Genomic DNA, 12,318 nt, shown 5'->3' with positions numbered 1-12,318 from the left:
TCTTGTGGTGCTCCAGTCCAGTCTGGGTCCCTAGGGAGGATGCTTAATTTTCATTCAGAAGGGCAAATAGAATAGTCACTGGTGGCTCTTGCAGAGGGGGAACAGGAAAGGAGCCTACCATAGTTGTCCTCTGAAAGATTCCACCCAGCAGGGGACTGAGGCAGAAGATGAGTCTCACAGCCAAACTTTAGGCAGAGCTCAGGGAGTCTTATGGAAGAGTAGGGGGATAGAAGGACCCAACATAGTTTTTGGAACTTATTTTCATGAGAAAGGGCAACTTACTAGTGGGTACCACAATCATTAGCAATCCTTAGTAATCATTAACAGCCCTTATCTCCCCTGTGAGGGTTAGGGCCTCATGATTCTCTCTCTCCTTGGGTTCAGTCTTGTGCAGATCTTGTTCACCTTTGCTGTTATGAGTTTGTGAATGCAACAACTATGTCATGTCATAAATTTTTATTAGTAACTTAAAAATAGCTGAACTTAGCCATTTTGTTGACATTGTCTGTTTATGATACTTTCAGTAGTTTATTCATGAAGTTCTGTTGAGTGTTTGTACACTGCATACTTTCTTAGGAAGTACTCTGCTGTGTCCTTCAGATGACTGGATGTAACTAATCAAGAATGATTAGGGTGGCTCAGAGGGGAAGATAATTCTCTGCTGTTCTAACTGAGTTTGGTTCCTAAGACCTAAGTTGGACACTTCACCTTCTTTTGGCCTCTGTAGCAACAGTGCACAGGTGGAATGCTTGCGCTTCCCCCTTCTTCTCTCACACAAATACACACACATTTTTAAAAAACCTTAGAGAATAGCTTTTGTGAAGAAAAAATTACCTTTTAGTAGATAGACTATTAATCAATATGAGTTATAGCTTATTTTAGTAAAGTTGTAAATATTTCTTTTTTAATTTAAATTTATTAATTTATTCATATTACATCTAAATTGTTAGCCCATCCCTTGTATCCGCCCTCCCGCTTCCCCCTTACTCCCCTCCCCTATGACTTTGACTGAGGGGGACCTCCTTCCCCTGTGTATGCCCATAGGGTATCAAGTCTCTTCTTGGTGACCTGCTATCCTTCCTCTGAGTGCCACCAGGCCTCCCCATCAAGGGGACGTGGTCAGAGTTTGTATGAAGCATGGGAGAATGGGGAAATAGAAGGATCCAGAGGGTCCAGGAAACCTGCAAGAAGAACGTTATGATGGGCGGATCTGGGTCCTAGTGTCCTTCCTGCTCAAACTGTGGCACCAGCTAAGGAAAATATAAGCAGTAAACTTCGAACCCCTACCAGGCCTAGCTGATGGACAGGACATTCTCCACCATTGAGTGGAGAGGAAGGTCTGACTTTCATACAAATATTTCATATTTAGTTGTTGACTCTATAGGCTGTTTATACTGGAATATGGTGGTACATATTGATTCCATAATTAGCCAATCCTAATTATATCCATACAAACTCCTTCAAATAGCTCTAATTTCAGATCTTTCTCAATAAAATAAAAGTTCAGTTATACTATTCTATAGATTTTGTTTGTGAGTCTTAAAATGCAATTCTAACTAAATGAACAATACATTTATTTTACAACCACTTAATTGAATTATCTTAGCAGTTCTTGTATTTGTTTTGTTACTAGACTTGGGGTCACAATCTGTGCCCTAAGATAACAAGTTTGGCAAGATGTTCTCCATAAACCACTTAAAACAAAAAAAAAAAAATTAATAGTGAAAAGCAGAAAACCACATTTATTCAATGTGGCTACATTGGGAAGAGACAAAGAGATCCAAGGAACACTCCTCTCATGCCCCCAGTCCAACTTCAGGATTTGGAAGTGAAGAAGTGTGTAAAAGTTATCCATATCTAGACAGTCTCCAGGTCAAGGTATGATCCTAGTCATTGTCTGGACTCTAAGTCTTTCCGGCAAGGTGGTCTTATAAGGTTGTCAGCACTGTTTCTAGGAGACGTATTTCCCTCTGACTGGCACCAAACTGTAGGTGTTCTCTTTTCTCATTATGAGATTCCTAGGAAAATTACCTTTTCCTGTTGTCTATCTTTTTAGTAGTCTGATAGGCAAAGGGAGAGTCTCTAGCCAATGTGAAAGCAGAACATGATGATGATCCCAAATATGATAATACTGAAACTTTTCAAAATTATTATTGATTCAGAAAAACAAACACACACCCACACAAAAACAAATCAGCCAATCAAGAAATGGAAAGATCAGACAGCTTTCAAAAGAAAAACAAATAACCAGCAAATACAGGAAAAGTGTTCAACATACTTGTCCATCATAGGAGAAATACATTGATAGGAGGAATGTAAATTCAATGTAGTCACTATGGAAATATGTATAGGAACACTTTAAAAAACCAAAAATAGAATCTAACATATATTACTACTATGTCACTTGTTCCCAAGGAACTTAAGTTAAAATATAACAGAAATGTATATGTTTACTGTGGCACTATTCATAATAGCCAAGTTATCAAATAAGCCTAGTTCCCATCAATAAATGAATGGATAACAAAAATATGATGTAAAACAAATACAATACTATCTTATTTATCTCTAGAGAAAGTGAAACCATATAATTTTCAGGAAAATGATTTGAATTGAACATCATGATGTTAAGTAAAAGCTACAGTCAGAAAGACAATTATCACACCTTTTTCTTATATGTACACATTTGATTTAAAAAGTAGTATGAAAGCAGAAGAGGTCTAGTGGGAACAGGGAAGCGAGACAAAAGAAGGTAATAGGTGTGAATATGACCAAACTACATTATATGCATGCATGGAAATATTACAATAGAACCATCCATCATTTTATAATATGTATACTCCAACAAAAAGAACCCAAAATTACTACTACTACCTAATTTTTCTTCACTTTTAAATACTATGGATGGATTATACAAAGTTGGGATCATACAGAACATATAATTTACCCTTATTCATATATGATAGAATATATATGAGATACAATATTATTGACTGTATAAAAATGCACCATTATAAGAATTTCTTCTTTAGCACAATATTGCTTTAAGAAAGCCCTACTTTTTTACTTGCATAAAGTTTATAGTTAAAAATATCTGTGATTTGTGTGTTCTTTATATTTTCTATACATCTTCTGATTTTCAAATAATTGCAGCTTTTGAATAATCCACAAAATATTGCCAAGAGTTCTCAGAAGCCATTCATCTTTTCCAAATGTTAATATTTGTGTGTGTGTTGCTTTGTAATCCATGCTGTCTTTGAATTTCTAATCCTCCTGTCCCATCCTAAGAGTTGTATGTGCCATAATACCTGAACTTAAATATTAAGATTTTATATAACTGTAGTAAGTATCAAAATCAGGAAATTTACATTGATACAATACTGTTAATTATTTTTTTAAGCTATGGTGGTTTGAATAAGAATAGCCCCCATAGGCTCATATGTTTAAATGCTTAGCCACCAGGGAATGACCTTATTTGAGAAGGATTAGGATGTGTGTGGCCTTGTTGGAGGAGGCATGTCTCTGGAGGTGGGCTTTAAGGTTTCAGAAATCTCTGTCAAGCCGAGTCTGTCTGTCCTCTCTCTGCATGTAGATCAGGATCTAGCTCTCAGATACATTTTAGCACCATGTCTGCCTGCGTACTGCCATACTTCCTGCCATGATGCTAATGGACTAAACCCTGAAACTCTAAGCTAGCCCCAGTTAAGTATTTTCTTATGTAAGAGTTGGTATCTTTCCTTGGAGAGGGGCGGAGGCCCAGAGACGCACTATGTGGGGCCATGAACAGGGAGATGAGCAGGTGGTGTCCTCTGCCTCTCCAAGTGCAACCTAGATCCATGAAGTGGATCCTGCTGTGCCGCCTCCCCCCGCAATGTGCCAGCCTGCTTGGAATGACAGTTGGTGACTGCATGGTCCTGGTCTGGTTTGGGGCCTCCAGCCTGAGTGGTCACTGCTGAGATGGCTCTCAGTGGTTTTTCAAGGATCTGAGTGTGGTCCCCAATGGAGGTTTCTGCTCTGCTGGTGTCCAGACCGAGGCTGGAGTAGCTGACCTCACTTGAGTGGGGGACAAAGATATCCTGGTGGCTTCTGATTTATGTGCTGTTGAATTGTGGGAGCTAGATGAGAATGAGGCACTTACTGTCAGCAAGTTCTTCAAGTCTGAGCATGATGTGTCTACTGTCACACTGTGTCAGAAGCTCTGGCACACAAGCTGTCAGTGGTAGCAAAGACGTCTGCATCAAACTTTGGGAGCTGTCTCAGCAGATGTCACTGAATTCATACCAAGCTCGTGTGGGACAGGTCATCTGTGTTGCTACCTCTCCCCACAAAGACCCTGTTTCTTTCATGCAGTGAGGACAGCTGAATTTTGTTCTGGGATACCTACTGCCCCAAGTCTGCATCACAAATAGGCTTCAGTGCCTCTGGCTACTTCCTTAGCTCCTTAGCTTGGCATCCTCAGCAGACTGAAGTCTTTGTCTTTGGTGACGAGAATGGATCTGTCTCCCTTGGGGACAATAAGAATGCAAGCTGTACCCTCAGTTCAGCTGGAACATTCCAAATATGTCACTAGACTGGTGTTCTTTCCATACAGTGTTCCCTTCCTGGCCTCTCTCAATGAAGATTGCTCACTTGCTGTGCTGAATTCAAGACTTTCTGAGGTCCCACTTTGCTGGTAAGTGAAGACTTTCATGGGACATGCCTCTTGGGGGACATCCTATTGGGACTCTATGTGAGAGAAGCATGGGAGAATGGGGAAATAGAAGGATCCAGAGGATCCTAGAAACCTACAAGAAGAACATTATGATGGGCAGATCTGGGCCCAGGGGTCCTGCTCAAACTATGGCACCAGCCAAGGACAATGCATAGAGTAAACTTCGAACCCCTACCCAGATCTAGCCAACGGACAGGACATTCTCCACAGTTGAGTGGAGAGTGGGGTCTGGCTTTCACACAAACCCTGGTGCCCCATATTTGACCACGTCCCCTGGATGGGGAGGCCTGGTGGCACTCAGAGGAAGGATAGCAGGCCACCAAGAAGAGACTTGATACCCTATGATCATATACAGGGCGAGGAAATCCCCCTCAGTCACAGTCATAGGAAAGGGGAGTAAGGGGAAAATGGGAGGGAGGGAGGAATGGGAAGGATACAAGGGATGGGATAACCATTGAGATGTAATACAAATAAATTAATAAAATATATTAAAAAAAGACTTTCTGAGGTGTTTAGAGGTTAAGCCCACAGAGACTCTGTGAAAGATGACACATGATTTCCACTCAGTCACTCTTTTGTTACCACAGTTGGGTGGGACCATCAGGTCACACACCATGGTCTCTCCCAGCCCCTGGACCTGAGTGTGCTGTGGAGTAGAATGGATTTCGGGAGAGAGAGAGAGAGAGAGAGAGAGAGAGAGAGAGAGAGAGAGAAGAGAGAGAGAGAGAGAGAGAAGAAAAGAAAAGAGAAGAAGAAGAAGAAGAGAAAGAGAAGAGGGAGAAGGAGAAGAAGGAGAAGGAGGAGGAGGAAGAAGAGGAGGAAGGGGAGGAGGAGGAAGAGAAGGAGACGAAGCAGCAGCAGCAGCAGCAGCAGCAGCAGCAGCAGCAGCAGCAGCAGCAGCAGCAGCAGGCCCTCCACTCGCAAGAGTCTACTTGCTTGTCCCCGCTGTCTGTTTACGAGAACACAGGAGCCTTGCAGAGCATGTTTACTCCTTATTCCCGTGCACTAAATGGGCAGATTTTCAGCCTGATGGAGGTTGCATCCCCTAGTGATTTGGAGGAAAACCTTCCTTTATAAATGGATGTATGTGTGAGAGCACGTGTATGAGTGTGCTATGTAGTTGAGGTAGGGGAAATTATCCTTCAGCTTTCCCAAAGCATTGCTCTTTACCCCCCACAAACCAACCAGAGGGTTTTATGCTTCCCATGTCTGGGAATTGGCTATGTTGTTTGGAATATGGAATGTGGGTATCCATAGATTCTTACAATACTCAGAGATGGGCTAACTTATTTTTATAGAGAGTTTAATTCATTATTATGGGAAATACATATACAAAAGTCTAGCCCAGTGTACCTTGAGAGGTCACATAGGAAATACCACAATTTTGTGCAATTCCTTGTTAAACTGAATCAAATTCACTTTCTGGGTGAATACATTTGGCTGTTGCAATGTAAAAGAAAGAAAGAAGGAAAGAAAAAAAGAAAAGAAAAAAAGAGTATCTCTTCACAGCAACAGAATAGCGACTAAGACATAAATGTAATACAGATTTTGTTATCTAAGAATGTGTATTGTTTAGTCTTGTAATTCAAGCCCATGTTCTTACATTGCATTCATATGTAATAGCTCCTTAAATATCTGGGAGTTGACAGAGTTTATTTAATCTTTAGTTTTAGTAATTTTAAAAATTAGGCAGTTACTTCTTTTGAGTCTGCCCACTTTTTTGAGGTTTATAAGTACATAACTTTCCCTTTTTATTCTCTTCTATCTTTTTCTTTTGAGTGATGGCTATGACCTGAATATTATTTTTTTTCTTGAGCTTCAGTTTATGTGTGTGTATTTGCCATTTATTTTGTAAAGTGTTCAAATTGAGTTTGAGGTTTCATTTTGATGGAATTCTGAGTTTATGTTTCTTCCAGTAACCTCAGAGACACTGAGCCCATCACAGATCATTATATTATGAAGTACACAGGGTTGCCAGCTTTCTCCACTGCAAAGGGACTATTTTTATTTGTTAACTATAAATGTTTTATGGAGATATATATTTTAGGGCACTCAAACATCTTTTTAATCATTCTTTTATTCACTAAATTTTGGTTTTTGTTTTTTAAAACAATAAGCAAAGTATTTGATGAATAATGTTTTTGCCATCTTCCTTTGTATGTTTATTAATTGAGAGATCTTTCTTGTTCTCCCCATTTACTTTATTTAGTTAAAATCAACAAAGATGATTGAGGCAATAAATAACCTAGGTACTATATAAGCAAGGAGGCCCTTACTGAATTGATGGGGCCACTCAATGTATGATTTTCAGCTTTCAAAACCATGAGCTAAGTAAACTATTTTCTTTAGGGATTTTTCAGGTACGTTCCTATATCTATAGAAAATGTATTAGTATAATATTGTTATTTTGTCTTTGGCATTGTCTTTTCCCATATGTACATTTATATCATATGTAATCGTTTAATTATGCCGTGTATATCATAAATATTGGTATCTGGCAATAAACATCTGAGCAGATTGTATTTAGATATTTAGGAATATGTATGTGTATATGTAACAGTTAATAAAAAAGAAGCCATGAGTTTGAGAGGGGAGGGTTCTATAGGTGAGGTTGAAGGAAGAAAAGGAAAGAAAGAAATGATATAATTATATTATAATTTCAAGAAATTATAGAAAACCAGACACTTGGTACGTAGTACCAACATTTTAATAGAATACTCATATTATACAAATACCTTTATTTTGTTCTTAAAATAATTATACATTTCCGATACCCTTGGTAGAGTCTAAGCTACATTAATAAGCTCTTATCATCTTCATGAGCTGCTCATTTTACCACCTATTGTAGAGCATTAGCCTTACCTTCCGGTCCTACTGTCTTCTGCAGAGAGGTTATTTCAACTTGTACAATGAGCTGAATTTCAAAGGACATAACTTGGAAATAACCTGATGAAGGCCAAGACAGAGCAGGGGTTTAGTAAACTCTGCAAGGAGCATGTGTGACTGACAGGGAGTTGGGAAGAAGGGATCGCTAGATCAAAGCCAACTTGGAGATCGGCAGATTTATGAAGGTCAAACAGGAGAATGCAAGCCCTTGCCTTCCCTCAGAGAGACTGCTTGACGCTCTCAAATCTTATCTGCTTTTAATTTGATTTATATAAAGCTGGACAATTCTTGGAGGTTCATCTGGCCTTGAAGCAACAATGTTTATTCCAAACTCACCCAAACAGAAGAGAGCCAGTCAAGATCAAGAAACTGAGATATGTACAGCCTTTGAACATTTCTCTTTCACTATTTATTTAGAAAATATCTTTTCTTGTTTTTGTTGAGAAAAGGCCTCCTTCTAAAAGTCTGGCTAGCCTCAAAATTGCTATTCCACTCCTAATTGACATTGAACTTATAATGCAGCCGATCCTGTTTCCCAATATGAGCTGCATAATTTATACTTAATTTATATGCTAGTCAAGTTTAATATTGTTATGAGCACATATCTAAGAAAAACAACTTCAAGCAAGGAGACTTACTTTGGCTCATGATTTCAATCCATGATTTTCTGGCTCCATTGTTTCTGGCCGTGTGCTGGGAGGACCTGATCAGCAAAGATGTTCGTCTCATAGCAGCTAGAAAGAGAGAGAGGGGGAGGGTCAAAGGGGGGGGAGTATTTAAAGGTATGCCTTTAGGAATCTAATTTTTGTAACTTGGTCCTGCCTCTTAGAGTTTCCATACTTTGGAGACCAAGTTCTGAATATGAGCTTTTACTACTTATTAGGACCCCAATCCTCAGAATAAGCAAATATTTCATGATGTCCTCTTTAGTACCTCTCATAAAACTGAACACACAATAATAAACAGCTACAGTTTCTTTATCACCTAGTTTATAATCCTCATGGAAAAGCAAATGACACTTGTCTTAGCAAAACGACCATGACCAAAATGTGAGTTGGGGAGAAAAGGGTCTATTTGGCTCACATGTCCACATTGCTGGTTGTTATTGAAGGAAGTTGGGACAGGAACTCGGAGAGGTAGGCAGCAGCTGATGCAGAGGCCATGGAGGGGTGCTGTTTGTTGGTTTGTTATTCATGGCTTGCTCAACCTGCTTTCTTATAGAATCCGGGACCACCAGCCCAGGGATGGCCCCATTCACAATGGCCTGGGCTCTTCCCCAATGATCATTAATTAAGAAAATGTCTTACAGCTGGATCTTATGGAAGCATTTTCTCAACTGAGACTCCTTTCTCTCTGATGACTCTAACTTATGTCAAGTTGACACAGAACCAGCCAGTACAACACCCACTTCAGATGCTACACTGAGGATTAATTTAAAGAATTTGCATAAGCCACTTAACATAGTGAATAGCTATTATGAGACCAATTTTATACATGAAGAAATAGAGGGCAAAAAAGGCAAAGAACTTAACAGAAGTCACTTGGGCAGGTAATAGAGCTGAGATTTCAGGTGGATTTGATTAGGTTCAGAGCCCATGCTGTCTCCACTGTCCCATGCTGCAGGGAGGTGAGCACACCTGTGTGCAATAAAGAAACCCCTTTAAAGGTTGTTCACACCACAAAGGCACTAAGCTCCTTAGTTGGCTCCTTTTTTTTTTTTAATTAATATGGTACATACTCAAATCCAATAAAAGTGATTATTGTTAAATTATAGGGAAAGTATTCGAGCAAGCAGGGTGGAGGAAAGGAAATTGAGAAGTGAGGTGGCCAAGATGTTATTGTATTATCATGTGCCTGTTTTTCAAATTAGACATTCTAAATTTTTTCATTGGAGTGCTTTGGTGTATCCGTCTGGGCAGTTGCCACTAAGAAAATATGTAAAGAGCTTTGTTCCTCATGAAGGAATATTTTCCATTCCCATTTACTCTAACTGCCAAGAATGAGCTCTGTTAAAATGATTCCAAGGAATGATTGCCTGTCTTTGCCTAATTCCATACGGTAGAATTCAGACTAACGTGAGATGCTGAAGAGGCTCCAGCCTCCTGTGTGGGTCAGTGGTTCTCCTCCTATGTGGGATTTAAAAGGCATACTTGGACTTCCTTTTAGAACATAATAATGGTTTAGAATTGTCTATGTTCATGGAGAGTTTAGGGTATCTCAGGCACCATAGGGATCTTTGTGCTTTTAATTTGTTGAAGATAGATCTATTTTTAAAAATTTCTTTTTACTTTTATTGAATGTCTATTATTTACATGTCATGCACCAAAATCTCTCTCCTCCTCCCAGTAAAAGAAAACAGACAAACAAATAATCTTGTCACAGAAGCTGTAGTGTATGACCCAGCATAGCCTTTTGTCCACATATGTTTACTTTCAAATGTTCATTGTTAGGAGTCATGGGTTGGCTTGAAGGCCTACACTGTCGTTACTGGATCCTCACTGGGACTGCCGTCAGATATCCCGTTGTTGCTGTGTGTCAAGGAGATTCTTGATCTTTGAATCTGCATGTCCAGCCCCTTCATGTGTTCCAGCAGGTCATACATGGGCTAGATGTTGGGGTGTGGTTCACCCAGAGCCCTGGACCAGGGCCTACTCTTGTGTTATCATGGCAGGGCCAGCTCAATTGCTCCCGTGTCCTTAGGGCAGGGCCAGCTCTCAGGATCCCATGTCTCCAGGGCCAGCTCTCCTGCTTCCGTGTCCTGAGGGCCAGATCACCTGCTCCCATGTCCTAAGGGCCAGCCCTCCTGTTCTTGTGTCCTCAGGGCCAGCTCTCCTGCTTCCATGTCCTCAGGGCCAGCTCTCCTGCTCCCTTTCAATTCGCCAGATTGTTGCTGGCTGTCAAGGCCTGGATGGCCTCCTAGTCCTGTGGGTACTGGATCTTGTGGGCCATCAAGCAGGTGCAAGTAGAGGCCCCTCAAAGTCTTCATTGAGTAGCTCGCAGAAACCGTTGATGTTGGCCCAGCTCAACTTCTTGTCCCAGGGAACTTGTGGCTCTGTTGATTCACACCTCACGAGTCTCTGCTTCCATTGCATGCTCCATCCGCCATGGGCCCCTGCCTCGGTGCTGCCCCTAGTATCCACCTCTGTACGATCCAGCTCTCAGCACTGAGCATGGCCCCGGCCCATGCGTGGAGGTCCATGAGGCCTGTGGTGTAGGTGGTGCAGTCCTCTCTCTGGCTCAACTCAAACAGCACCCCCTCCTCCAACGCTATCTCCTTGGCTCGCACTGCCATGGACTGCAACCCGATTAGCAGTGGTGGCAGTGGCAGTGACCCTGGGTCCCTGGGTCCCTGGGTCCCTGGGTCCCTGGGTCCCTGGGTCCCTGGGTCCCTGGGTCCCTGGGTCCCTGGGTCCCTGGGTCCCTGTGTCCCTGGGTCCCTGGGTATTTACTTGAGCATGATCCCATGGTCCTGTGGTGGGAGGGCATGGATGATACACATCCATCTTTCTGGGAAACACAAGCACTGTGTTTTGGAGCTCTCAGTATGGACCTTTGGTGGCTGTGCAGTCACTGTTGTTCCTTAGATCAGACACAGTGTGTGATAGACGCCATCTTGGGTAATCTCAGCTTGGGTATTTCTTCTAATACATTACGCTAAGTGTTTTCTCCCAATCTGGCCACTCTGGTGGGGGGCGGGGGTGAACATTTCTGTGTAGCTCTGGAACACAATCCTGCCTTGTGGACCTGTGCCCCGAAGTTAGATTTATTTTTATACAAATCATTTTCTGTTAAGGAATTTTCAAGTTAAAACATGAAACTAGATAAATATAGCAACTCAAACTAACACTTGTGCAGATCCAAAGCCTCATATTTTGATGAACAGATAGAATAGCCATTCTGAAGCTGTGACGCTTTAATTTCAACATATACTTTCACTATCAATTGTAGTTCATGTACTGAACCACTAAAAAAGGTGAAAAATCCACAACAGAGTTAATGCTAGGAAAAAAAAAAAAAGAAAAGAAAAGAAAAAGAAACATGTAGCCTTTATCTTTTTTCAAGACTAGTGTGTCCTTTTCTTGAATTCCATCCTTCATTGTCACCTCTTTCCTGTTATCCTTTCTGCATGTTATACTGTACCCACATGTATATTTGCATGTTTCAGCCCCTGTAGGGGACTGTGCTTTTGCAGGGAGATACACCTCTCTTGATTTTAATAGGTAAAACCAAGTCACACATCATGTTAGTGGCAGAACTGGGCCATGAACCCAGTCTTGTAACTGCTGTGGGAAAACTGAACTTCAGCTAACCTTACTGAGAAATGTTGAAGGATATGATTAATCAATTCTGCTAGATAAACTGTCAGTGGGGACTGGAGGAGCTACTGATAAGGAATTATAAAGAACAAATGTCAGAGCAAGCCTAAAAATTAGGTAAAACAACTTCAGAGCAACTAACTTCTGGTGTGAGGTGAATATATGCTGCTTCCTGATATGAAAATGATGTAGAACAGCCATAGCTTTAACTTACCTTACAGAGCTGCAGATCCACTGTAGCTTTGTAGCCATTTTCTAGCTAGCTGGGTGTATTCAGAGCATTTACCTGTTTTGTGGTATAATCGGCTAATCCTAGACTTTGGAATTGGCATGCTTTTTTGGATGCTGATATTTACATCACTCTCAAGAATTTCAAGCAAGCTCATTACACTGTAGTCTTTTTACTTC

General features: G+C 40.9%; 1 protein-coding gene across 4 annotated transcripts in view; it reads left to right on the top strand.

The window, feature by feature from the left end:
• Ids (iduronate 2-sulfatase) overlaps positions 1 to 12,318 on the top strand; it is a 138,687-nt gene that overhangs the window by 75,604 nt on the left and 50,765 nt on the right. For all 4 annotated transcript variants that reach the window (XR_007830196.1, XM_051142046.1, XM_051142044.1 and 1 more), the window contains one exon: positions 4,589 to 4,669. Coding sequence is in view for 3 of the 4 variants with exons in the window: in XM_051142046.1 (XP_050998003.1) it covers positions 4,589 to 4,638 (50 nt within the window). In the remaining variant the exon portion in view is untranslated. The remainder of the gene's footprint in view (positions 1 to 4,588; positions 4,670 to 12,318) is intronic.

Source organism: Acomys russatus, chromosome X (genome assembly GCF_903995435.1).
Source record: "Acomys russatus chromosome X, mAcoRus1.1, whole genome shotgun sequence".
In the NCBI taxonomy this organism is placed as follows: domain Eukaryota; kingdom Metazoa; phylum Chordata; class Mammalia; order Rodentia; family Muridae; genus Acomys; species Acomys russatus.
The sequence above is the reverse complement of the archived record's forward strand: the minus strand, read 5'-3'. Positions and strand labels throughout refer to the sequence as shown.